Source organism: Drosophila subpulchrella, chromosome 2R (genome assembly GCF_014743375.2).
Source record: "Drosophila subpulchrella strain 33 F10 #4 breed RU33 chromosome 2R, RU_Dsub_v1.1 Primary Assembly, whole genome shotgun sequence".
NCBI lineage: Eukaryota > Metazoa > Arthropoda > Insecta > Diptera > Drosophilidae > Drosophila > Drosophila subpulchrella.
The window spans coordinates 1,453,121-1,478,799 of NC_050611.1; the positions used below are offsets into that span (position 1 = coordinate 1,453,121).

The 25,679-nt window shown below is 39.6% G+C and overlaps 8 protein-coding genes across 10 annotated transcripts; 3 read left to right on the forward strand and 5 right to left on the reverse strand.

Annotated features, from left to right (window-relative positions):
- The first annotated feature begins 44 nt into the window (after positions 1 to 44).
- Positions 45 to 3,188, forward strand: LOC119549493 (serine protease 44). The gene is made up of 3 exons (XM_037857597.1): positions 45 to 266; positions 915 to 1,629; positions 2,518 to 3,188. The coding sequence occupies exons 1-3, from the start codon at positions 45 to 47 to the stop codon at positions 3,186 to 3,188; spliced, it is 1,608 nt and encodes a 535-aa protein (XP_037713525.1).
- Positions 3,189 to 6,760: 3,572 nt separating this feature from the next.
- LOC119551377 lies at positions 6,761 to 7,215 on the forward strand. The gene has a single exon (XM_037860699.1). The coding sequence runs from the start codon at positions 6,850 to 6,852 to the stop codon at positions 7,108 to 7,110; it is 261 nt and encodes an 86-aa protein (XP_037716627.1). The 5' UTR covers positions 6,761 to 6,849; the 3' UTR covers positions 7,111 to 7,215.
- Positions 7,216 to 7,477: 262 nt separating this feature from the next.
- Positions 7,478 to 8,976, forward strand: LOC119551162. Of its 3 annotated transcripts, none has more exons than XM_037860360.1 (2): positions 7,478 to 7,563; positions 8,524 to 8,976. In XM_037860360.1, the coding sequence occupies exon 2, from the start codon at positions 8,586 to 8,588 to the stop codon at positions 8,892 to 8,894; it is 309 nt and encodes a 102-aa protein (XP_037716288.1). In that variant the 5' UTR covers positions 7,478 to 7,563; positions 8,524 to 8,585; the 3' UTR covers positions 8,895 to 8,976. The 3 variants fall into 3 exon arrangements, with proteins under 3 accessions (XP_037716288.1, XP_037716287.1, XP_037716286.1); XM_037860359.1 differs by having other exon boundaries at positions 7,479 to 7,599; XM_037860358.1 differs by lacking the exon at positions 7,478 to 7,563 and having other exon boundaries at positions 8,404 to 8,976.
- Positions 8,977 to 10,028: 1,052 nt separating this feature from the next.
- Positions 10,029 to 10,895, reverse strand: LOC119550947. The gene has a single exon (XM_037859971.1). The coding sequence runs from the start codon at positions 10,655 to 10,657 to the stop codon at positions 10,310 to 10,312; it is 348 nt and encodes a 115-aa protein (XP_037715899.1). The 5' UTR covers positions 10,658 to 10,895; the 3' UTR covers positions 10,029 to 10,309.
- Positions 10,896 to 12,811: 1,916 nt separating this feature from the next.
- Positions 12,812 to 13,425, reverse strand: LOC119551238. The gene has a single exon (XM_037860478.1). It carries the CDS (start codon positions 13,346 to 13,348, stop codon positions 13,019 to 13,021), a length of 330 nt encoding a protein of 109 aa, XP_037716406.1. The 5' UTR covers positions 13,349 to 13,425; the 3' UTR covers positions 12,812 to 13,018.
- Positions 13,426 to 14,137: 712 nt separating this feature from the next.
- LOC119550662 lies at positions 14,138 to 15,173 on the reverse strand. The gene has a single exon (XM_037859508.1). The coding sequence runs from the start codon at positions 14,986 to 14,988 to the stop codon at positions 14,260 to 14,262; it is 729 nt and encodes a 242-aa protein (XP_037715436.1). The 5' UTR covers positions 14,989 to 15,173; the 3' UTR covers positions 14,138 to 14,259.
- Positions 15,174 to 16,499: 1,326 nt separating this feature from the next.
- Positions 16,500 to 18,612, reverse strand: LOC119550550 (venom serine protease). The gene is made up of 4 exons (XM_037859281.1): positions 18,388 to 18,612; positions 17,829 to 18,261; positions 17,047 to 17,215; positions 16,500 to 16,993 (listed from the first exon to the last, which is right to left on the reverse strand). Exons 1-4 carry the CDS (start codon positions 18,604 to 18,606, stop codon positions 16,618 to 16,620), a joined length of 1,197 nt encoding a protein of 398 aa, XP_037715209.1. The 5' UTR covers positions 18,607 to 18,612; the 3' UTR covers positions 16,500 to 16,617.
- A 350-nt stretch (positions 18,613 to 18,962) lies between these two features.
- LOC119550056 (venom serine protease) lies at positions 18,963 to 20,608 on the reverse strand. The gene is made up of 5 exons (XM_037858515.1): positions 20,339 to 20,608; positions 19,948 to 20,272; positions 19,749 to 19,847; positions 19,439 to 19,598; positions 18,963 to 19,380 (listed from the first exon to the last, which is right to left on the reverse strand). The coding sequence occupies exons 1-5, from the start codon at positions 20,564 to 20,566 to the stop codon at positions 18,993 to 18,995; spliced, it is 1,200 nt and encodes a 399-aa protein (XP_037714443.1). The 5' UTR covers positions 20,567 to 20,608; the 3' UTR covers positions 18,963 to 18,992.
- Between the last annotated feature and the right edge of the window lie 5,071 nt (positions 20,609 to 25,679).

A 25,679-nucleotide genomic window follows, 5' to 3' on the forward strand; every position in this document is an offset into this window, starting at 1 on the left:
GGATCTGGTTCAGTACCGGGTTAGACCTCGTCGCGACCGTGATCATGTGGATTTGGCTGCTGCTTCTACCACTTTTAAAAGCGTTCTCTACGAAAGCCCTTTTCGAACAGTGTAACCACCAAGTGAAACTGCAATCGGGCCAGAAACTGCTCATCAACTCGCCCTATTACCCGGCCCTGTATCCGGTGGGCACTTCCTGTCGCTACGCCGTGGAGGCTCCCAAGGATCAGGTGCTGCAGTTTAAGTGTGAACTCCAACTGCAGACGGTGAGGAAATAAAGTGAAAACAAAACAGTGATGAACGGAATTTATTTAAAAGCAGGCGGCAAAGCTAAATATTGTTGGAAAAAGAAATTTAAAAAACTTTAATTCGGGTTATTATGCCGGTGTTGCGACGTTGTGCGGTTTCTAAATTTGTCGGATTTAAAAGAGGGGTTTTGGGAAAGAACTTAATATATCGGTTAGAGATTTGTAACGCAATGAAGACAAATACGTTTCCGAATTTGTTTATGTTCCCGATAAGAATAACTCTAAGGTGATCTCCAGCTTAGTTCATCTTACTCATTTTATTTAGTACATCTTTAATAGATGGAATTATGTTTTTACTAAAACTTTTGCTTAGCCTGATCTCAGTAGTTAACTTCAACATGTGTTTTTAGAAAAATATTGCTTGAACGAAATTAATAATAGTGAGTGAACTAGCGTGTGTTAATAGAAATAGATTGCCATTGTTATTTGCTTTTAATAAGCAAAAATATTAATTTCTTTAAAGATAAGAAAAGATTAGTTAATATTAATATTATATCCGAAGTTGATTTTTCCGTTATTGAAAATAGTAGAAGTTTAAAAATATCAAAGGTTATAGTGGTGTTACTGTAGGACGTCTTCGACAATGTATTGCTTTATTTTCCGCAGCTTTCAACGGACTCTAAATGCCGCAAGGAGGTGTTTCACTTCAATTCCGAGGGCGACGAGGTGTTAACAAGTTCGGAATACTTTTGTGGCAGCGGAAAATTCGAGCGCAAAAGTTTTCTCAATCGTGCGGTGATTTCGTACATTTCCAATGGACGTTCGGAGCCGCCCTCAACAGTCAAGTTAAAGGATAAACTCTCGGCGGGAACAACTGCGAGTACAACTACCGAGGCACCACAAGATGTTTCAATAGAGGAGCAGGACGAGGAAGAAGACGAGGAGGAGCAGGAGGATTCGGAGAACTCAGAGGAACCCGAGGAGGACCTCAGCGACGAGGTGCTGCACGTGTTGCAGGATGTGGGCGTCAGTGATGCCCTGGCCTATGTGGCCTCCCTACTTTACAATGACGAAGAGTCCAGAAAGTCTAGCACTACTATTTACCTTGACGCATTGCCAATTCGGAGCAGCTCAAAGACTTCCGTGAAACGTGCTCGGATTGTTTCCAGCTACCCGCTTGCCCCATCCCCATCACCTGGTCCCGGAGGAGGACGCTTCACCTGCCTGGTGGAGGCCTTCCAGCCCACGTGCAGCTGCGGCTGGAGCCGGCTTCCCCGAATAGCCAGTCCCACCAACGAAGAGGCTTTCCTGCACGAGTTCCCGCCAATGGCCGGTGTCCTGACCAAGAAGCACGGAAGGGTCTTCTGCGGCGCAGCGATCAGTGAGTATACGGGCCAAATATCGGGGATCAGGGAACCAAATAATAAGCAATAAATTACTTTTGAATATTCCGAATTTTAACAAAAAACACCTAACACTATTTTTTTAGCCTATGATTTAAATTTAGAATACTGCCGTCCTTAAAGGTAGTTCGTTTCTGTCACTTAACATTTGTTTTTAATTTATTAAGATATATATTTTGTAGCTCTCTAATTAAACGCTAAATTAAAACCTCATGTAGAATTCCTTTCACTGACATCCTTAAAATAGTTACATACTTACAAAAATAAATTAAACATTAAATGTTAAAAGCTTCTCGTTGAAGTTCTCTAAACGTGCATAAGATAATTTTTAAAATCTCATACTTCGTTTGAAGTGTTAAAGCTGAAAACTGTGAGCATCGAAAATCCGCGAATTCTTTAGAAGAGGCTTTTAAAGGGTTGCTTATGTCATTTTGAATGAATATTTTATGAGCCACTTTAGAGGATATTGAATATGAAAATTTTTAATGAAAAATAATTATTAGCATTGTATATTTATAAAGTAATGAAATATTTTTAAATTGGCAACAGTTTTGTCAGAAGTCATGAATTGTTTTGTTATTGAAATCAAAAGTAATAAGTTGTTTTATTTTTGGCATTATTTTTTTAAAAAGTAATACAATGCCCATTACAATTGATAAGTAATTTAATGCCCTTCTATAAGTATTACTTTTTTAAAGTAATGAATTGAGCTTTTATTGATTACTTTTTTAAATAATAACGAAAACCGATTTTATTAGCATTAGTTTTTTTAATGCTAATGCAAATACCAATTCATTATAAAAGAATTTCATTAAGAACCACTCTGTATGTTGTGTTAATGCTTTTTCCTTTAACTATTGCTACAGTTCACCATCATTATATGCTGTCGGCCGCCCACTGCTTTCTTGGCCCGGAGACTAGCAGCGCTGCCAAGCTCCGAGTGGTGGTGGGCGAGCATGATTTGGCCAGTGCCTTCGAGACGTTCGCCACCCGCTACTACGACCTGGACGCCCTGATCCTGCACGAGGACTTCAGCCAGGCGAACGGACATCCAAAGAATGATATCGCTCTGCTGAGGACGCGAACGGCGATCGTGTGGAGCCGGCATGTGGGTCCTGCCTGTCTGCCACTGCAACAGGCGGAGGATGGCAGGAAGCTACCGCTGGCGGGTCACCAGGTGGTTGCCGCCGGGTGGGGCACGACATCCTACGGCGGCCCACAGACCCACCGCCTGCTGAAGGCCACATTGGATGTGATCGACGGCCAGCGGTGCAGGCAGGCCTTGACTTCCGCCGGTGGGGTAGCGCCACCGCCGCACACCTTCTGCACCTACACGCCCGGGCGGGACACCTGTCAGTACGATTCGGGCGGAGCTCTTTACGAGCGGATCAACGGACGCCTGGTGGCCGTGGGCATAGTCAGTTTTGGCCAGGGCTGCGCCACTCAGCAACCATCGGTCAACACTCGCGTCGCCTCCTTCATCAAGTGGATTCGGAGCAAAAGCCCCGAGGTGGCCTATTGTCCTGGCAGAATATAGGAGCAACCACTACTCTGATTTATGAACTCGTAGTACGGCAAAGAAAGTTTTGTAAAGATATTGAAAAAATGCTTTTGATTAATGGGTAAACATGGGGGTTGTAAGAGATAAAATCTTGTGAGGAGATCTTTAAAGTTACTTTTAGTAGAGCCAATATTACATAAATAATAATAAATTGTGATTTTAAAACAGTTAAAAATGTAATGCTAAAGATTTATTTTAAATCATGATTACATAGATAATTTTACAACTTTATCGGCATAATCGACTATCAGATACCTGTTATTCAGCTTAATGGAGCAAAAGGTAGATGAAGATATATGAAAGCAGCAAAGCGAGATTGTAAAGCGTTACCTATCCTCGATTTAAATGTATGGTAATGTGGGCGGCCAACAGACTTAAGCGTTATGAGCGTTAGTAGGTCGTGGCAAACTTTTTGGAGTGCGAGAGGGATGGTGATATGCGTGCAGCAAATCGGCTGTGTCCTAAATCGCACACCAAACAAGAACGTGTTAGTGAAATCTCGAAAACAGCCGATAGGAATGAACGCTAGGTGGCGTTTTGATGTGGTGTGCGATCTCGGAAACAGCCGATTTGCTGCATGCTTATCTCCATCCCTGTCGCATTCCCTTTAGCTGAGTAACGGGTATCTGGTAGTCGAGGCCATCGACCATAGCGATTTCTCTTGTTTTTGCATAAGTTTCTACCTATACTTTAAAAACATCTTAAATTAATCCATCTTTGAGTTTAGATGCAACTTAATTTTAGAGGTTTTGCTTGTATTTTGAAAACAGTTTTGAGAAAGCCATATTTTAAGAGCAAATTTAACTTGTGTGATATAGATATTCCTCCCACCTTCAGTTTCGGGCTGTCGAGCCACTTAGCACTCGTAAGTGGGTGTCAAGTTTGTCGCTTTGCCTGAACGCGTTGGCATCAATATATCAGCACCGGCAGGTGGAGTCCCCTCCACTCGGCTGTCAATCATGCATGCGAATGGGAACGCCTGGCTGGAGCTCTATGTCCTCCGCCTGAGGCACTGCAATTAAGCGCAAATGTCAACTAATTAACCTCAGGGGCGATTGCGATTGCGATTGCGAGTGCCTGCAACCCATAACCCTTCACTCAGCCGGAGGGCCTGTCAATAAAATTCTTTTCAGCTGCTTTGTTTTTGCAGCCAGCCGGAATCTTCCTTTCAAATAAATAATTAAACGTTTCGCATAACAGATGAAGCTCGCTTTTAGGCTTAAAGGCAATACGGATCTCGTCTGGCGGGTGCATCTTTTTATTCGCTTTTCTGGAGGACCTGGACCTGTTTTTTGTCTAACTGGCACTGGCGTTGCACTTTTTCAATGCTCCACCCTCGTCGAGTTTTGTGTAGATATACATATCTGTCTAGCTAAGCTCGCCTGCATTTCCTAGTTGTTGCAATGTATTGGCCGTGTTGGCGTGTGTTTGTTTTGCAGTTTTGCTGTTTTGGGCACCGTACCCGGTGCCTTGCAAGCCTGTTGTTCAATTTACGTAAAACGCGGCCAGGGCAGAGCAAACCAACGTCAACTGCAGTCGGTGGCATCAAGTGTTGGCTGGGATTGGCGGCTCCGCATAGAAATGGGCGGTGGTGCGTGGAGGGGGTGGTTGCCGTGCTCTGGTGGCACTAATTGAAAAGCAGCAGCCACTAACAGCAGTCGTCGCTAAAGGGCCGTCGAGGGATTGGGCTTGGAGATGCTACAGTAAAAATGTAATAACTTTGATTATTCCGGATTCCCTAGTTAGCACTCGTCATTACAAAAAAAGATGGATAATAAAATCCATACGAATTTCAAACTACAGAAAGTCTTAGAGATTGTTATCCCAAAACAAAAACTTTACCAATCTAATCACTAGAATTTTCTAATCACTTTTAAATGTAACTTTAGGTGTCTAAAAGTATGCAACAATATACTTAAAGCTTAGAAGTACAATGAATTCATTCGGAAAGACGAGTATCCTTTATTCACTGCGTACTTTAAAAACATTAAATGACACTTAAAAGGTATTTCAAAGGTTTCCAAATCAAAGCACTATTTTATTATATACTATAGTTTATTATATGGAAAAACTGTTTCAATTTTATTTTGGTTTTTTTTACAATTGTTTCCTTAAAACCTTTAAAAGATTTGGAAACAAGTAATTTTTAAACGAGTAAATGGCCTTAGAATAATAAGAAAAGAAAATTAAAACCCCTTGAACTATCCTGCGATTCTTCACTGTACGAAGAAAGCCAATGCGCACAACGCTTTTTACTCCTTGCTTTTTTTCTGGCAATTTCCTTTGCATACTTTTGTGCTGCATTTGATTACAAAATGGCGGCGCTGTCCTGGCTGCTGGATGCCGTTTCCTGACTGCTCCTGCAAGACCTGCTGCGGCTGCAACAGGAGCCATTGCAGTCGTAATGCAGCCTAAACATTGCGTTTAGTTTTCGTTTTGCTGCAGCTACAACTGCTGAAATCGCCTGGACTTTGACTATTCATTAGCGTGTGTGCTTGTGTGGGTGTGTATCTGTGTGGCAGGATGAGGGCCAAAAAACTCTAACAAGCTCAAAAAGCAATTTGCGAGGGGTCGGCTAAAAAATTGGCAAAAATATCGACGTGCCGGCTCATGCAATTGACGTTTTGCGGGTGTGTGGGAGAAGGATTTTCGCGGACTAGGGATTGGGGCCTGTTACATAAAACCACGCGTTGCACAAAAGCCGCCAAATCGTCGTCGCTCAAAAGCGCCAGCAATGAAAATACAAAATGGCCGACCCATACGCAAGTCCAAGTTGTTCCACTAAACAATTTCGAGCTTACAAATTCAAGAAAAGTAATGAACTTTTATTTCGTTTGTATGCCAATCGATATGGTTGTTAAACGATCGATAGCACTATCGGGGATTTAAGTAAGTTTTTTAGAACACGGCGGTATTTAAAATATAAAGTTAAACATCGAGCTTTCTTTAATTTTAATTTGTACACATTTTCAAGAATTAATTTTCGATTAAATTTATATTTAGTTTTCTTTTGTAGCTTGCATTCTTTTTTGTTTTTGTTATTTATCGTTTATTTTCTACGACTTTCAATTGCATCGATAGCCAAAACTATCGCTTGAGCCCGCTTTCAACTTTTTCCGAACCACACCAGTCGTTAGTAGTAACTAAAACTCATCCATGTAAAAAGGTATAGAATTCGAAGAGGAAATGGTTTTCGGAATCGCTTTCCAATTATTTCGCTAACCCTCAAAAGTAAATTCGGTTTGTGGTCAGAAATTAGTACATATCGCAGGTTTTTTTTAGCACGTAGCTACCGTACACACGACTGGGCCAATTAAATCCATTTACATGGGAAACCAGTTTATTTTTAGATTCAAACCCGAAAATAAAATAAATTAGCTTTACTAAGCCACATATCAGAATATTCAGGTTGTTTGCTGAATGCCAACTGGAGAGAAATGGTAAAGTTACGTAAAAAATTACTAAAAGAAATTTTAAAAAGTTGTAACAGTTTGTTTATCTTAATACAAGTATACAGATTTAAAAAAATACATAGTAGGCATTTTAAATATAATCTTAAGCACCAGTTAATATTTCGGCTTTGATGAAATTTGAAATCGTAGTAAAAGTATTTTTGAACCTCTAATCCCGAGCCAGAATGCCTTTGGGTCGAGCTCTCGGGGGCTTAGTACTTACGAGTGTTCCCCGGAGCCGGAGTTTGCATCAGAGAAGAACGCGACGACCATTCCCTGTGGTCCCAGATGCGAGGCTGAACACCCCAGCGCAGTCTTCCCGACCGCCGCGCATCCTGGTCAAAAGCTTCCTGGCCCTACACCAACTGGACTCGGCCTACATGCAGGATGCTCCTCGTGATCTTAGAGACTTCTTTATGTCAAACTGGAAAAATGTAAAGAGCTGATACACAAGTCTGGACTTTCGCTTTTACTGAAATATAAATTTAAAGCGCACAAATAAATTTATAATGCACATTTTTGAAAATAAAGTAATGGAGACTGATACTATATAGCGAGATAGTTTTTTCTTCCAAGGGTACCGAGACTAGAAAACAGCGTTATGGGCATTGGAATGGGCGTGGTACCCTCCTGAAACAAACTTGCGCTGCGCAGGAAGCCCAGAATCTGAATGCTTAATCCCACAGACAGACGCACAGACGGACTAGATTGACTTGGTTTTTAGTTTAAAAGGTTATTCAATATGCTAATCACGCTGCCCTTGATTAAATTGTCTAAATACCATAGTTTTAAAATTATAGTTAAATTTTTGTTTGGCACTTCGAGAATTTTTTGATAAAAAGCTCGTCCTATTTTTTTAAAGTTTAAATTATGTAGCCTTCGATATTCTTCACTTTTTAGTACGTAAGATTTTTGGCCATAAAAATTAGCGTTTGGTAAATATTGGACCGTTTTTCTCAGTATAATTAATATTTCCTGCTAATTTGGATGCACAGCAAAACTGTGCAAACCCAACTGGTTAAGAGATCTTCATTTAGATTTATCAAGTAGCTTGAAGACCCGTTTTGGAAACCAATACATATGTACACTTTTATTCTAGTATCAAGACCATAGGCACCACAGTTTTGGGATGAAATGACCGAACGCTTCTCAAGAATCTTTAAAATCTGCATGCTTAATCCCAAAGTTCTACCTTTTATAGTTTCCGGAGATCACAGCGTTTATTTAATTTCCCTAGGCAGTGTGTGAACATTTTTTTTAACAAACAAACGTACTAAAACCTAAAGTTTCTTGTCTTAAAAATTTGTACTTAAGAACTGTATTTTGTTTGAGATGTAGATTTTCGATGCTTGGCGAAGTTTTGAAATTGAAAATAATTGATTTAAGATCGAAATACTTAACATTTTTTTCTGAGTGTACCATCATCCATCTTGGATAACATTTGCTAATTCTTGATGTTTCCCTTGCCATTACTGAAATGCATGTATAGTATCACTTGAGTAACACTATTATATTACGTATACGCCCAAAAAAATGAGAATTGTAAACTACTCAAGAAATGATAAGTAGGCACAAAATATTATTACATAATTGAAAAAGCTTTTCAATCCATTTAAATGATGTTTGAAAATGGCTGTCTAGTTAAAAATTAAGAAGAATATACTTTTGAATAAATAGATGGTGAAACAAAAGTTATTTTTTGCTGCAAAAAAAACATTTAAATAGTAGTAGGCTCGTCGTATACATTCCCTGAACGAATTCATTATGAAAAGCTTGTTTTACTTACGTTGGTTAACCTAAATTTTAAAAGTATTCTTTGAGCACCGGTAACGTAACCACCTATCGCATAATGTTCCCAGGTCGGGCCCTGATCGGATTCCCGATCTTCAAGGCGGATACGCGGTTACACCAGCAGCGGAGAATGTCGGAGCAGAGGCTCCCCTACCATCGCAGACCAGTGCCCGTGAAGCTTCAGGAGCGGAAGGAATCTTGGACCGATCTGAAGAGACCGCCCTTTCTGCTGGTCAAGAGCTTCCTGAACTTGCGCCACATGGACGCCGACTACGGGAAGGATATCTCGCGAGTTACGGAGGAGCTATGTTTCCAGCCACACCGCACTCTCTATATCAATGTCCTTCAATTACCGCATCGTCGCTTTTCGGAAACGGACAGCTTTGCGGAGATAATGGTTAAAAATCCGCTAGCTTCGGACTCTGTTCCGGAGCCGTGAGTGTGGGTAATCAAGTTCATTGGAAAAGGATGTTTTTTATTAGTTTTTTTTTTATAATAAATGTATCTTTTAAATTGTGTAACCTTTGTGTATATGATGTTTATACGTATCTATGAGCTTGCATTATTTTCTAGTAAGGGATAAAATATGATAACGATACGCCATCCGCTGGATGATTTCTTGATTAAATATTTCATGCTGGTATTAACTGAGGTTATCGAAATAGGAAGAACCAGGTACCGGAAAAAATTATTTCGATTTTCCTGACTAAAAAATAGTTCACTTAAAAATGTCTTACAAAAAATTCAAGAACACCAATGAGCTCAAAATTGGTCAGTGTATGCAAATCCACCATCATATTTACTTTGTGAGTTTTATATTTATAAGTTAATTTTAAAAAATATTTGTTAAGTTTTATTCAAAAGTCAGGCAATAATCGTTATTAACAAGTAGAAATAAATAAAAATGATTTTTTAAAGTTTTATTTCATAAAACTCAAAATAAAACTTAACACGTGACTGCGGGCAATGTATTGGAATTTTAATATGATTTAAATTGGTTTGTACATGTTGTTTAAATATATATAATTAACAAATTTACTTACAACTTTTTTGTGAAAAAAGTTTTTTTTTGCGAGATCTTAAAAGTCGTTTGGTAAAACCAATTTAAACCGAAAGAATTCGTGGATTGAATTTTACCCCTTCGGTAAAATCATGATGGCAAAGTAACATGGTGATAATTGAGACAAACTTTAGTATGAAGCACTATTTAAGTTAAATTGTCAATTTTGTAGCTTAAATAAATGTTAAAATAAAATTTTTTATCGTATGTATTAATTTAAATAATATTTCAATTTCTAATATTTATGTATTTATTTTATTTTTATTTTTTTTTTTTTTGAGTTTTATACTCATCAATATAATTAATTTACTTATCAACAACGCAATTTTTGAGCGAAATAAATTATAATCAGAAATAATAATTATAGTGCGCGTTTTTTGTATAAAACTTATAATGATTACGGTCCCTGGAAGGAACTACTTTTAAAAACGAATCCATAATATTTAAGTACCCTATTGATGGTCCCGACAGAACCAACAGACTCTTTCATATTACAACAAATTAATAGTCTGATTTAGGTGAAAGGTAACAGATTTATTAAATTGTATGGTGAATAATATGGAAATTTCACCGGACGATCGAGATCGATCCGCACTTCAGTTCGAATAAGTCGTGATCCTGTACGTTGTGTTAATTGGGCAAGTACTTGACAAGGCTCATGGATGCTTGATTATTTGATAAATTTGGTGAGTTGTATCTAAACAGGACAGGTCCGGATTGAAGCGTACGGCAGCCTAATTTGAGAGAGCTTTCGGCGCTGGCTGCAGTTCATAGAGAGCATCATGAAAAACGGTCTAGATGTCGTAGGTCCCATAAACCATTCGTCGCCGGAAGTCCGCCCAGCGGTAGCGCGGATTGCGGAAGCGGATCGTCTGCACCTCGCCGCGGTCCTGCACTTTTTCCTGGTACTTCTGGAAATTCTTCACGTAGCACCGGGGAGCGTGGTGATACTCCGGGTTCGGTTCGTCCCGCTGACGGCCCAGGTACTCATCGTTCCTATTGAGATTGAGATCCCGATCCCCCGCGCCCGGGTTGCGACGTGTCGAATAGGCGAATCTTCCAGTCATGCGGAACGCGGCTTGGCGGGCCGCCAGTCGAACGAAAGGTGATAGGACCGCTAGGTTCTGGTTGGTCAGCACCATTTTGAAAGATCTTGAAATTCGTTCGGATTTGATTATAATTTGGTAGTCCGGATACCGATTTTGGTGTGCCAACTGTTGATGGATGGCTGTATGCGGTGATGGCTTGGAAGAGATTGGCCGAAAGGAAGGAAAATGAATTTATTGCCTTTCTATTATATTTGATGTCTGTTAATGGAGGGAACGTAGAAAATGTGAACAGAATGAATATGAATTTAGTGGGAGGAGTTGCTGAGTTAGAAAGTTGTTTCACATCTTGATGGCCCTTTTGTCATTCGCATGTTTGACTCAAAGTATGATTTAACATATTGTTAGTTTGACATGCAGACGAGAAAATGGCCCTATGCGTTGTATAATTGTATGAAATATTGGTTCAGCCACTATGTACCTATTAAAAAATGTAATATGTTTCTTGATAAACAACTAAGGGTAATAAAAATATATAAAAATATTAAGCTACCAATAAAAGTATTAATTTTCCTACTTTGGTGTTTCTGGGATACTTTTTAGAAGAAGAACTACTTAAAAGTACTAAGGTTAACGTAATGTGCATGCAATGTTTTTCAAATGCATTGTTTTTACTTTACCCTACAATTTTATACATATTGTTATTTTTTAACTCAACAATGTGCATTATAGAACTTAATGCTTTGTTGCTTAAAAAGCTATTTGTTATGATACGGTTTTAGGAACCAGATCAAACTAACATTTTCAAAGGGTGGTAACACTTAACAATTTAATTGTTATTGTTCAGTGTGTTGTATTAAATATGATAATGTAGCATTTTGGAATTACCTTTTTTCTCCAAATCATTCTCCCTTTACGAATTGTTGTGTTGCCTGCACTCGAGACTAAAGCGCAAAACATAATTAAACAATTAAAAGCCTTTCGCCACTTGTCCTTACTTAGCCCAATTCGCAGGCCGGCACATCAAAGCCGTAAAAAGAGTTGTGCGCCTAATTACGCTGCCAAGTGCAGTGGATGGAAGAGCGAAATGCAAATTTGCAACAAGGCAATAAAAAATACATCAAAATTAACTGGCAACAATGAGAGCGAGTGGCGAAATCACAGCATTTGTGGGGCCAGTTAATTGTGAAACTTGGAAGTGAGGAGCAGGATTCAAAAAGGAAAACACAGAAGAAAAAAAACTGGTTTTTATAACAAGTTACGTATTAAGAATAAAAACATAAATGCTGAGAAAACATATATATATTATCATAAATTGCAATAAATAAAAGTACTACTACCCAAAATATTTTTTTTTAATATTCTTTATCACGAATTGGGTTAAGATTTTTTAGAGTGCCGGCTAGTAGGACAGTGCTTTGAATGAAAAGTGGCTGGAACCTCGGCAGTCTAGTCCCGGACTGTAATCCTTGGTGCTCTGCATTTTTTTAGCCCCCGCTGCCCATTGATTTTTTCTATATTATAAAATTTATGCTACCCGCTCTGCTTTGTTGCACTCTTGTCTCTGCCACCACCACCCAGTGCACTTCATTTTCTGCCTTTGCTTTTTATAGTCATTTTTTATTTTCACATTTTTTCCAAGCGCTTTTGAGCTTTTGTTGTCGAGTGCGCGCCAGTGCCACCCGAGCCAAAAGAAAAGGGCTTGACAATAAAAATTATGAAGCATATTACTTGAGTGCACTTGGGTTCCTCTTTCCATTCTTTCCTTTTGCCACTTTTTTCCCAGTCCTTGTTTGTGTTTCCTCAGATCAGAAGGATGCGAAGGTATGCCAAAGTATGTCGCTAGTTTTTGAGAGCAAACTTGCGTGTTAAGTAGCAAAAAGGGTTAAGAATACTTGTGATAATAATAAACTGGACTGCGAGAGGAGGAATGGCGAATAAAGGGCTATCTTCAGAGTATTTCGGACTAGTTGGAAAATGTCTCTATATTATTTTACTAATATTCCTTAATACTGTTTAAAAATCAAAAATGTTTTAATGATTTTATGCAAATCTTAAGCACCTGCAATTGCATTTATTTAGACTTCAATTAGACTGCGCTTGGCCAGTTGACGAATCGAAAGCAGGTTCCTGGCGAAAATTGGCACCTCTCTTATGTGTCTGGTTTCCCTGAACAAAACCTACAATTTTAATTTTTATTATAACGATGCATTTTATCCAAAATTCGAGCACCTGAATTTTTTTCATTACCATACAATTTTATAAATTTATCCTGAATTTTATTTTTAAACTTAACGATGCAGTTTATAGATTTTAATGCTTCGTTGCTTAAAAAGTAATTTGTTATGATACGGGCTTTTGAGCCCGATCAAAACAAAATACTTTTTAAGCCACAAAGCGGCCACGAAAATCTGATGTAAATGGAATTTGAAGGGGACGCCGTTTTGGAAGTCCTTGCTAGTAACTGCCGTAGATCATCTTTCGCCGAAACTCGGACCAATGGTAAGTTCGAGAAAAGCAGCTGTGCTGCCTTCTGCAAAACTGGCGGAAGTACTCCTTGCACCGTTTATTTCTTTCCAAAGGGGATATTTCACAGTTTGGGCTGGAATGCAATTTCAGATCCAATTTCTGCGGCAAGTCACCTCTGCGGAAGTAAACAAGGGGGATGCTGCGACGAAGTTCCGGATGGACGAAGACGCCGGGTTCCTGGTAGATTTTTGGTCGCGTCTGAAATTCCCTTGCAAGGCATCGGCCCTCGCCTGGGAGGTTTTTGAAAATTTTGATCATTGTCTAAAAGGATGATAAATTTGAATTTTTTAAGACCGATTCTGCATCCCAAATTTATTCGGGATGTATGAAGAAAAGGTTACTAGGTTTTTAAAGATTTTTCGATTGTTTGAATATTTATATACACGGCTAATAAATTTATAAACAAAGTTCTTAATTTGAGAACGTCTTGTTCTTAAATGTTGTTTCTTAAAATAAGTACACACGTTCTAAAGGGGAAACTTAGGAAGGGGTTACTGGCCCATAAAACAAGTACAGGATCATAAGAAAACTGCAGCTTACATTTTTTTGACAGTGTATTAGATTAGATTGAAAATGTTAAAAAAAAGAAATCAAAAAATGATGCAAAAATTTCTTAGATCAATACCAAACTTTCATAGTGCAAGATATTTTGGTCTACAATGTCATAACTCATTTTTATGGCATCTTTTCCCAATTTCAGAAATTGCTTTTTCACCTTTCACCCTTGCACCTTTTTTCCATTAATTTACAGAACCTTTTAATGGGATCTACTGGATATATTTGGTTTCTAATCCGGTCCTATCTGACTTCTACAATACCTGCTATAGAAATATGAGTTTGGGAAAGTTTCTTTGCGATAGCTTTAAAGCTGAGACTAGTTTGCGAAAAAAACGCAGACAGACATGGCTAGATCGGTTGAGCTGTTGATACTGATGAAGATTACATATACTTTATGGGGTCGGAAATGTCTCGTTCACTGCGTTGCAAACTTCTGCAAGGGAAAAAATATATCGTATTTATTAAAATAAATATATAAGCCATATGGAATAATTTTGAAGACTAACTTTATTTGTGCTTTCTAAAAATATGCGATGGAAACGAGAATTTGAGTTTTCCGTAAGAGGCGTCAATGGCCCGGGTGGATTTCGCCATGACAAGCTCTTGGATGCCTAGAAGCTCGTGCGGCCGTAGATCATGCTGTGCCGGAACTCCGCCCAGCGAGTGCGATGGCTGCGGTAGGAGTTGTATGGCGATATGACCTTCCGCGAAATGGACGCGCTGAGCGGACGTTCCTGCTGCTTGGAGGAGGCGAGGGCGACCCTTTGGAGAAGCTCCTGGTCGGCCCGGGCTCGGTCCTCGTCCTCCTCCGTGTTGTCCTCCAGCTGGCCGAAGACCGCCTCCCGAACGGAGCGGACCTCGAGGTCCGACTCGTAGTCGTGTTCCTCGTCCTTGGCTTCCGGTTCCTGCTGCTGCTCCTGCATCTGCTCCTGCTGCTTGGCCTCCCATTCCTGTTGCGCCCTGTAGGCTTCCGAGTCGTCGTAGTTGGGCACTTGCGCGGACTTGACCTTCCGCCTCCTGGCCGCATTCTGGGCGGCCACCACATTGTTCCGGCGGCTCGAGATATCATCCGGCTTGGTTACGGGTCGGAACATGGCGGAGTCCAGGCCGGAGTAGTTGTTGCTCCACTGGCGCTTCTGCTGCCTCTGCCTAAGGAGCTGCGCGACCGCAAAGCCCTCTTCCCTCGTCGGCCAATCCTTGTTCCAGGGAGCCAGGACCTGGCCAGCGCTATTTTGGCCCTTCTCCAGGCCCGAAATGGTGGTCAGTGAGCGCCGGCCTTCAATCAGACTGCGCTTGGCCATGTGGCGAATCGAAGGCAGGTTCCTGGCAAAGATTGGCATCTCGCTTATGTGTCTGGTTCCCCTAAATTTAGATTAAACGGATAATTTTTCTCAAACGGTTTGGATTCCTTTGGCCAAAATTGAATCCACAAAAAATTTGAAATTGTTAAAATTAAGGCGCTCAGGCAAAGCAAATTTAGGTTGTCTTTGGGGGAAAACTGGTTCGAAAATGAAAAATCCCACAAGATACGTGTTGAAGTATTCGTAAAAACACTGACACTAATACTAATGTCGACTTTGCTCCGCAAAATTTCAACTTCATCTTGAATAGATAGACCAGCAAAAAAATATGTGTGTGTGCTGCGAAAACAAATAACATAATTTATTTACGGCCACAAGGAATTCAATTTGATTGCGACTTGAATCTTTCGGGCAAATTAAACAACAAAGCCAAAATGAAAATCATAGACCAAAAACACAATTTGCCATCGTCACATGAACATTTATTAATTTTGCATTGCAGTGGTGCGAGGTCCTTTGGTGGCCCGATAAGTCCTGGGTCGAATTTAACGCAATTTCCAAATAGAAGCAACAACAACTGCGAGACATGAAATTGAGTTAGTACACAATTACAACAACAATTATGAGTGAAGCCGGCAATTTTACAATAAATACCAAACTATACATGAAATATAATCTAACTTTAAGGCGAATTTATACTCTTATTTTTATTTTTCATGAAATCATTGGGCAGATCATTGCTTTCCATAATTTTTAACTAAAGAATTATATTTTTATAAATTGTCTCTTTTTAAAAATACCATTCTTCAAATTTTTTTGAGGTTACAATTTAAGGAATATTATTAGGTTCAAAACAATCTGATGACAATAGAAAGACTACACCGAAAATAGAAAAGCAATTATTGTCAATTCTACACTTTTGAGAATCGATTTAGCTTAAAAATATTACCATTAAATAGAATAGAAATGAAACTGTAAGATATAGACTTTATATTATTTAGTCTTGAATTTCAATACTGCTACTGGCATACTTTCTATACAACCGGTATTAAATCTTAACATTCTGTTCTTTTTTGGGTGTACGATCTTATAGTTATTGCCATATCCAGTTAGTGTATTTGATAAAACTTTATTGCGTACAAAGAACTATGCCTGGCGGTCCATGATGGCCAGCGGGGCATGATTGGTTAGAGCGGGATGCTCGAGCTTGTTCGTTGTTTAAATGTAGGCAGAAACATGTCACTGCTTTTTAATTTAAATGCAAATTAAGGCCTTTGTCAACACTTTGCCAAACTCAAGACAACGACGACAAATGCCTGAGGCAAGTGCAAGGAGGTCGGCTAAGGAATGACTCTGGAGAAGTATTTCGTTTGAGTATGCGTGTGCACGGGGAAAAACCCGAGCAATATTTTGTGTAAACAAATATTTTTTATAGCTTCAAACTTAATTATAAAAAAAATACATATATTTGTATTTTAGTATATTTCCAATATTTATAGTTTTATTCTAAAACTACTGCTCCAAAACCATTAAAAGACTAAGAAAGTATATAAAATGTGTGATGATAATTTATTAACGGAATATAAAAAAGACACCGAGTTGATGGCACGTCATTGCGATCGCTCTTCGCTCAGTGTGTGAATATGGTCATCCGTCAGGTGCGTATCTTTAACGCACACACACGGCCCCGCCCACATAGCGCCACATCCAGTTGAGGTGCGATGTGACCCGTGTGTTGACCCCAATGCCGAAGGGCTGACCGCAGGCCCGGCCAAAGCTGATCACGCCCAGCAGGAACATACGCTCCCGCTGACGCAGGATCACCGGACCACCGGAATCGTACTGACACGAGTCCTGGCCCCTGCCGCCAGCATCGTAGGTGCACAGGTGGCTGGGAGTGATGCTGGAGTTAAACCGAGCTCGGCACACGGCATTGTCCATGGTCAGCAGGGTGGCCTTCTGCAGGGTGTTCGACTTGGAGGCAGCGAAGCCCAGGGTTCCCCACCCCGTGATGTCTACATTTTGGTAGTTGAAGCTACTCTCTCTGCCGGAAAACTAAGGTTAAAATGTATACATCTTGTAGTATGAGTCACTTACGCCTGTCGAATTGGAAGACAAATGGGCGCCACTCCCCTAGACCATTCCATCTGCGTCACCGTCTGGAGGAGGGCAATGTCATTAATGTTGCCAGATGCTGTTTCCATGTAGCCAGGATGATTATAGATATTTTGAATGCGATGTTGCGCCGCGTATATCGATTCGCTACCTATATCAGATATATAAAATAGTTGTTAATTAATAAGTTTGAATTATCTATGTTCAAGAGTAGAAGAAATACATTTTCTGTCATTTAAAAAAAAAATAATTTAATTTAATTTAATTTTAAATAAGAAAAATCAGAAAAATAACAACAATATGGAGCAATGATACTTGCGCTAAATGTCAATTAATTTAGAAATACATTTTAAGCGTAATTTTTTTGGAAACCATTCTAGGAGGCTTTGTTATTTACTGGCAAAAACTTTAGTGACTATGGTTTGTCTTATAACGTTAATATCTTAATAAAATCTTTAAAAATTGTAGTCCATGGGTGATGAAAAATAAATGTTTTCTCAAAAAAAATATTTATAAAACTTGAATAAGAGTATCAACTCTTTAGGTTTTGATCAATACATTTATATAAATTATGAATTTTAAAAATGTATATTACCTTTAATTTAATAAATAATACATGTTAATATGGATGGATATCCATTTTAATAGGAGATTCTGCTCTTTAGGCAGTGCTTTCGCATGGATTATTTGTTAAAAATTTCATAATATTCAAATGTACACCGTTTTATTTTAATAAAATAATAAATACGGGTAAAATCACTTACCTGTGCTTAAATCATGCTCCCCGACAAGTGCCAAAAGGCGGCTGGCCACCGGCTGGCGGGCGGTACAGTGGGCAGCGGTCATGATGAACCGATCGCTGACGATACTCCCGCCGCAGAAGATGGGCAGGTTGGAGGCCAAGTCGCGGAGGCCCACCATCGAGGGAAACTCGTGCTTTCCCGCCTCCACTCCGTTGGCAATGCGGGTCGGGAAGGACCAGCCGCAGTCGCAGGGCGCCGGACGGGCCACCGCTTGGCAGCTAAGTCGGGATCGCTGCTGGGTCTGCGGACTGCTAGAATAGTAGGCGAAGGCCATGGTCTGAAAGTTGGATATCCTGTTGACCTGTCCCATGCGGCAGTAGCGTTCGCCGTCCCGAAACTGGAGGTCACCATCCCGGGAGATGAACAGGAATTCCGAGCCACAGGTGTCGGGGAACTAACCAGGAAAAGGTTTTAAAAACATTTGGGATTTCATGTGATGATAATTAAATATGACGATTTAAATATTTTAAGCGCCTAACACTCGATTATATGATGTATACATTTTTCCATGATTACTTACCAACTCAAAGCGACAACTCAAATAGATCACATGATTGCTGGGGGCTTTCAAGCGAAATCGGCAGTTACTTCCACTTGGTAGAGCTCCCGGATAATTGAAGCTGGTGATATTTATCATTCGATTTGGCTGCAAGTCATAGAACCTGGTGCACTGTTGTTGGGCACAAGCCACACTGTTTAATATAAGCACAAGAAAACCCGAAAACTTCAGTTCGTACATGATGGAAACGTAGCTAGTGCAGTTGTAATGCCAGAGAAGTCTCGGCGCAACTTATATAAGACCCCTCAAGTTGATAAGGAAAATCGTTTTTTGTAAATTAAAAAATTATAAATATTTGCGAAAGCCAAAGTGCATTTTTAGGTCAAGGTGAGGAAATGTAACTATTTACTTGGTTTTTAAACGCACTCAAAAAAATATACAGTTGGTTTTATGGGCTTAAAAAATCACGCGGATGGAAAAGTACTTAAAATATAATTATATATCTTTAGTAATTACCGATAATTAAGAAAATATATAAAAGATAACTTCAAATTTATTGTAATTATTATTAATAGAAAGCATCCCCATTCCAATAATTCAGTAGTTGTCCATTCATTTTATTTCCATTACAAGCTGACCACACAGTTCGAATTTCCAATCTTTTGGCGTATCCAACTTATGTACGATGTTACTCTGGTATTTACACCCATCGGATAACTCGATGCCGCACAGCTCTTTCCAAAACTGATTATTCCGACCAAAAACTGCTTGGATTTTCGCAGGATAACTGGACCACCGGAATCGAACTGACAGGAGTCCCGACCTGTGCCAGAATAATCAAATGTGCACATTTGCCCGGCATATATCGTGGCGACATTATTGTATTCTGTCTGGCAGTCCTGGTTGGAGACCACATTCAGGTTGATCTTTTGCAGACTTGAGGATGTGGGTCCAGCAAAGTAGATAGTTCCAAAGCCGATCACATCGACGACATCGTAGGTAAATGGTGAGGTGCTAAGCGAGAAATGAGATGTTATTAAATGATAACTTTGATAATGAAATCACAACTCACGTTCCCACAGGAGGCAGACAAATGGGACCTACGCCACGGGACCATTGAATATTACCTGCTGTTATCAAAACCGCTATATCATTGTTTACGTTTGGATCGCTTACGTATTGCTCGTGGGGTATCATCTGTACTATACTATATTGCTGGTAGTACCTGGAAGCTGATAAAAATAATATGGAGTTCAATTAATTTATAATAAATTCTGTGACATTGTAGTTAATGTATTAAAGTGCTTGTTTTAGGGTTTTAAATTCTAGGGAAAACATTATGTTGAAAAGTATGCTAAATACAATTACTTCAGTCAACTTACGGTTTACCAAGTTATTGGTTCCTACAATAGCTACCACATCTGTAGCCTTGTTGACCATATAGATACAATGGGCTGCAGTCACAATATAACGATGAGCCACTGCAAAATCAAACATGGTTACAGTCTATTCGAAATACAAGAAATGAAAACTAAATGATCAGCCTAACTAAATAAATATTTTCAGTTGACCTAAACTGACCTATGGTTCCCCCGCAGAAGGATGCTGTCTTCGAGGTGACATCCTTGAGGGCCGCGTAGCTGGGATATTCGTTGGCCGCCGCATTCTGGCCATTGGCAATTCGCGCAGTGGCCGACCAGCCGCAGTTGCAGCTCTGTTTGGTGGTGGTCAAGGTGCACTTGAAGTTTCCCCCCTTGGTGCCGGTGGAAATGTAGGCGAAGACCACTTCCCTGAAGAGAGAGTCCCGCGAAAAGGTTCCAGAGCCACAGAAGTTTTCAGCGCCACGCATCTGAAGATCGCCCTCCGGGTCGAGCCAAAAGTTATCCGTGGTACACTGACCATTACTCTGAGGGGATACAAGTCACTTAGGTATTTTCTATTATAAAACCCATATATCTTGGCTATTCCCCACCGATGGCAGTGCAACAGTACATTGCACTTGGATGTAATAGTCCAAGGGAGCGGTGAACTTGTACCGACAGGATGTTCCGGCGGGATAGTTGCTGGGATAGTAGGGCGACTCAAGGTAGGTGGTTCCCGGACTCAGGGTGTAGGTGTTATCACAGCCCTCGAAGTAGGCCAAAACGGCAGGTGCCAGTAGAACCAACGGGATTAGGGAGCGGCTAAGCATTTTGGCCATACCTTTCCACTACGAAGTCAGAACTCAACTGGGCTGGCCCGATAATGCCACCCACACCTAATATCAGCAAAGACAACTAAAGCTAGAGCTAATTAAATAAATAATAGGCCGCGTTCCAGCAGACGATAAAACAGTTGGAGCTTGCGGTGAAGTATACGCCCTGTTTGAAAGCGATTTCGCCCCCAGTCTGCAGTTGTGCAAATAAATAAATGTAACACTCGCACGACCTTGTCAACTGCATAACATATCGGCTTTGAACTTGGCTAGCAGTGCCTTCGCATTTTCCAGTTAGGCTGATAAGATCCATTTGCTGGGTCACACTAGGGGTATTCTTGTTGTGATGTTACGAGTTTTGGCTAGGGTTATCCAACAGCTGCGCGCCTGGTGATAAGCTAAAGTCGTTGGTAAATAAACATTTTTTGAATAAAGAGCTCTAATTAAAGGGCAAATAACAGCAAAAATACAGAAAGCGTCAACGTTCGAAGATCTGTACAAACAGATTAAAAGTGAATTTACTTCTTCCCGGTACGTGATAAGATAAACCAGAAGCAGGAACACCTGTTATCGAAAAGGCCTACTTTTTAAAGAAATTTCGCTTTTTTTGTTAAATTTACTTTTTAATAATATGTTTTGTGTAGCATTTAATTTTTTATATTATTAATAACACTTTAACTTATATCATATTGCTCTTTACAACAGATAAAATATATAACATATGACCCTTTGCATAATAAAATTGTAGCAACCTAAAATAAAAGCAGAGTTGTTGTGGATTTACTTATCCAAGCACTTTGTTTAGTTTGCTGATTTATATTATGTTATAAAACACATAACTATCTTACGATTACCTGCCTATGTGTTTGTAAGAGTTCATGTGAAACCAGAGCTGAAAAAAAACCTTTGTTGATATTTAATTATGTTTACGCTTATACAAATTTGCATAGCTGTAGTATGTTTGCCATAAAAGTAGCAGACGGAAACTTTTAGTAATGAAAAAATGGTAAATGCTAAATACGCAATGGAAAAGCAGTCGGTAGGAATTAAATTTGCGCTAAAAATCAATTAGGGAAATCGGCAAAAAGAGCTAAACCGTAATGGCTGACAAGGTGGAGCTAAATGTCGATGAAAATCAAGCAATCTGTCTATCAAAAATTGACTTTATGCAAAAATACCCACCGAAACATGTACAGAAAAAAGCGCCTAGGAGCATGCAGCAGTTTTGTCACAGGACGCTCCGAGCTGTGTAATTATAATATGGAAACAAACTGTTCCTTTTTTCATCCGCAACACTTTTGATGCTGCACCCCGCACCCACCCCGAACCACTCTAATTTCCCTGCCCTGGTACATAGCGATCCAATGTCTATATTTTCTAGTGTCACACATTTTTTGCACGTATTTTTGTGTGCGTTTTTTGTTGTGGAACACTTTTTTGCCGTGCATTTGCATTTTCCACTAATTTGACTTTTGTATTGTTGCGGTCGCTCCCGCCCCTCCCCCTCCCCCTCCTCGCCCTCTGGGCCACCCCAACCATCCAGTTTATGTGTTAGAGTTTTTTCTGCTCCTTTTGGCTTTCCACCAATCGCATTCCCTCTTCCACATCTCTGTCTGTGTGTGTGTGACTGCGCGTGGGTATTGGTGGGTGGGCTGCGCTACGCACTTTTTGACTTTTCGTTGGGGAAAATGCGTTTTCATGCACTGGTTGGCTGTCGAGTGGGATGCCTCGGGGAGGGGTTGGCCCTGGGTTGGGTATTTGGCCAGGACCCCCACCACACCGCCCCTATGTCTCTATGGCTCCCTTTCCGTCAGCTGTAGTTGTAGTGCATTTCCCAGAGCTTGTCATTTGATGTGGCTGTGACTCTGTGGCCATATCATTAATTGCCGTTAGCTGGTAACAGGAACTGGGCATGAAAAGGCTTCGAACACACGCAAATTAGTGGGCTTCGTGAACTGCATGGGCGGCAAAAAAATAGATGGCTTATAGTAAAAGCATGACTTTGGAAATTGTATTGATTTGGGAAATTAGTAGTCACGGTTCTGAGTATGTAATTGCCTTTTTTAATTGATCTAAAAAAATTAGAAAACGTAGGGTCGTTTTCTTGTCGTAAGGGTAAGCTTAAAACAAAGTAAATATATAAACTGCACTTTAATCTTAACAAGGGGATCAGGAAAGGGTTACGATATGTATTTATTATTATTTATTACATGGTTTTTAGTATCAGCTACGTGTTTAAAAATATATTAGTAATGTAAATATAGTAAAACCTCTTGAGTCTAGCCTTAAGTCTGTTGGTAAGATAAAATAAGTTTAAGACCTAGTCTAGACGGTCAAAAACTTGTAAATAATTATTTTTTTATATAAAAAACAGTTAAACAATGTCTAAACATTCAAAAAATAAATGTTGTGATTAAATGAATATTGATTTCTGATTGTAAATAATATTGGCAGAGAAATTGCAAAATATATTTTTGTTGAAATTGGCATCTGTCTGCGTCGCCAATTATTTTAAAACTTTACTTAAGCAATTAAAGATTTAATTTCGTAATTAGCATCAAAACATTGAAAATAAAACTTTTTTAAATTTATAGTATTTAATACATCTATTAATTTACTTAATGTAGTCATTAAAATATGACAAATTAATAGCTTATAAACTCTTTTAGAGAGAAGTTTTAGCCAACTCGAGGTCATGTCAGATTAAAATCTCTATAATATTAATTTTAAAACACCAATATTACTAAAATTATGCATTTAAAAAATAGTATATTACAAAAATACAAATTATATAAGAGCGTATTAAGTGATATATATATTTATTTTATTTTTTAAGTATGTACGAACTTGTTAGGTGGTTTTTAAAATAAGCAATCTACTAAATTAGTAGTTGTAATATTTCCATAAATGCCAATTAGGAAAGTTTATTCGTGTAAGCATTTACAAAGCCCACGATAAAGTAGGAATCTCCTGATTGGCAATCTGTGAACAGTAATTGGTGCTTCCTGAGCCATAATCCAGCAGAATCGGTGCATCCATCAAAGGATGCCTCTTTCCTCGACTATTGCGTGCATCTTCCGCCCTCTAACCCCTCTAAAATTCACTTACATCGCATATAGACAGAACGGAAAACACATTCAATTTGCAGCACCTTCAATCACAATAAATCCATACAAATTTCCGTTCTTTTTTCAGGGCGCAATGCTTTTCAAATGCAAACTAAGCAAATTTTAATTAATGAAAAATTGCAATTAAAAAACGGCCCTGGCTTCCTTGCCACCGCCAACTATCTCCCTCTGTCGAGTACAGTTTTCCATTTCCACGCCAGATAAAAAATGGCCAAAGGAAAAGAGCAAGCAATCCGCAGGCAAACAAAAACACAAAACTGGTGTGCCCAGTAAATGCATAAAAAAACAAAACGCACCGAGAGCCAGTACATACATATGGGGTGTACATAGGGGGGTTTTTTGGGCAGCTTTTTTTTTTTGCGGTGGGGGGGGGGGGTGTCGTATGCATCTAAGCAAAGCTCTGTCGCTGCCAGCGTCGCCGATTAACATAAACACGCAAAAAACATTAACAGAGCCTCGTTTTTTGTTGCATTTTCCAGCCTCAGCCTCGGCCTCGGCCAACGGCAACGCAGTTAGAAAAGCCAAGAAAGAAAAACGAAAAACTGGGAGGGGGAAAAACTAAGGCAGGGTAAAAAAGATATTTCATACATAGATAACGTGGCGTATGTGTAATGTGCGAATGAGACGCAAGCTGGCGAACGGCGCTGGCTGCCTCTCATTCTGGCATTCGCTCATTACACTCATTTCGCATAGTTTGGGCTGGCGCATAGGCAATTTTCCGTTTTCCGCACACACACACACACACACACACAGACACACACCACCACCGCAGCACCCAAACCCAATCACAAAAACGCGATAATAAGAGGAAAACGTGGCGCAAAAAACTACACACAGACACGGAGATGCGGATACATAGAGGGAAAGAGCGTTTTCCCCCAGCAGCTGGCTCGGCCAATCGCAGAATTTGTTTACGAATCGGGGGGCAAAAGCAACAGAAAGAAAACACTTGGGGAAAAGAAAAATGCTCACCAGCTCTCGCATTTTCCGCTCTCTCTCTCTCACTCTCTTGCCGCTCCTCTCGCGGCACAGTTTTTATTTTTCTTTCGAAGGCCACGTGTCGGGTGTACTGCTCTCTTAAGCGCCGCGCTCTCTTCGCTTCGTTCAGTTTTTCACCGGGCGGGGGGTGCGGCGGAAAACCCAGGGGGGTGGCGGGGACAGCGGGCGGCACATACTCGCTTTGGTTGGCTGGCAAACGGGTTTCTGTCGATTGACGTTTTAGTTAATATGGTCAACAAATTTTAATTGAATGGTCCATGTTTGTAAATGTTTGATGAATGAATGCAAGGGGAAACGAGAAATGCCAGCGACTCAACGAGTTTTATTGCATTTGGCAAAATGTTGGGCATAAAACACTTTATTTACCAACCAAATGCATTTGAATTTAAATTTCATTTTATAAAAAAATTTCACCACGGCAAGATGTATTTAGAATTGAACTACACGGTTTACTTAACCAACCAAATCCATTTAGACTTAAATTGTATTTTATTCAAAAATGTAAAAAACTTTTAACAAATACAAAAAATAAACGACTTTATAATTCGATTATGTTATAGAAATTGATGGATATAAACGTACGAACCAATTTCGACTGAAATCTGGAACACTTCGGTAGAACTAATTGGAAATTTATAAAGAGGGTATACTTTTTAAGTGTACCGAGAAAAATTGAGAACGGAAAAAGCTAAGATCAAATTATTTGAGAACTTCTTTTCTCACTTGTTCGAGAAGAAACGTTTTTTAGTCAAGACGAAATTCACTCGACTTGTTTTTTGAGGGGTTGCGGTTTTGAAATAGAGATGAAAGTAATGTGGATTTTTTTCACCTCGGTTTTGAGAACTTGAAAAATGGTTTCGTTCTTGGCTCACTTTTTTTCCAAGCCGCGGATTATTTGTATTTGTATATATCTATCATGCATGTTCTGGATTTAAAATTGGGGTAATTTAATTAACTTTGATTTGCAAAAATGTTAATACGTAGTAGGTTTA

What these genes read in the sequence shown, in the direction of transcription:
- LOC119550056 (XM_037858515.1), bottom strand. Translation starts at nt 20,566, where the DNA reads ATGGCCAAAATGCTTAGCCGCTCCCTAATCCCGTTGGTTCTACTGGCA. An exon ending in GTACTGTTGCACTGCCATCG is followed by an intron (nt 20,273 to 20,338) that starts GTGGGGAATAGC and finishes GTATCCCCTCAG; the next exon opens with AGTAATGGTCAGTGTACCAC. An exon ending in TGTCTGCCTCCTGTGGGAAC is followed by an intron (nt 19,381 to 19,438) that starts GTGAGTTGTGAT and finishes TTTCTCGCTTAG; the next exon opens with CACCTCACCATTTACCTACG.
- LOC119550550 (XM_037859281.1), bottom strand. Translation starts at nt 18,606, where the DNA reads ATGTACGAACTGAAGTTTTCGGGTTTTCTTGTGCTTATATTAAACAGT. An exon ending in TGAGTTGTCGCTTTGAGTTG is followed by an intron (nt 18,262 to 18,387) that starts GTAAGTAATCAT and finishes TTTCCTGGTTAG; the next exon opens with TTCCCCGACACCTGTGGCTC. An exon ending in TGTCTTCCAATTCGACAGGC is followed by an intron (nt 16,994 to 17,046) that starts GTAAGTGACTCA and finishes GTTTTCCGGCAG; the next exon opens with AGAGAGTAGCTTCAACTACC.
- LOC119551162 (XM_037860358.1), top strand. Translation starts at nt 8,514, where the DNA reads ATGTTCCCAGGTCGGGCCCTGATCGGATTCCCGATCTTCAAGGCGGAT.
- LOC119550947 (XM_037859971.1), bottom strand. Translation starts at nt 10,657, where the DNA reads ATGGTGCTGACCAACCAGAACCTAGCGGTCCTATCACCTTTCGTTCGA.
- LOC119550662 (XM_037859508.1), bottom strand. Translation starts at nt 14,988, where the DNA reads ATGCCAATCTTTGCCAGGAACCTGCCTTCGATTCGCCACATGGCCAAG.
- LOC119549493 (XM_037857597.1), top strand. Translation starts at nt 45, where the DNA reads ATGTGGATTTGGCTGCTGCTTCTACCACTTTTAAAAGCGTTCTCTACG. An exon ending in GTGAACTCCAACTGCAGACG is followed by an intron (nt 267 to 914) that starts GTGAGGAAATAA and finishes TATTTTCCGCAG; the next exon opens with CTTTCAACGGACTCTAAATG. An exon ending in CTTCTGCGGCGCAGCGATCA is followed by an intron (nt 1,630 to 2,517) that starts GTGAGTATACGG and finishes CTATTGCTACAG; the next exon opens with TTCACCATCATTATATGCTG.
- LOC119551238 (XM_037860478.1), bottom strand. Translation starts at nt 13,348, where the DNA reads ATGATCAAAATTTTCAAAAACCTCCCAGGCGAGGGCCGATGCCTTGCA.
- LOC119551377 (XM_037860699.1), top strand. Translation starts at nt 6,850, where the DNA reads ATGCCTTTGGGTCGAGCTCTCGGGGGCTTAGTACTTACGAGTGTTCCC.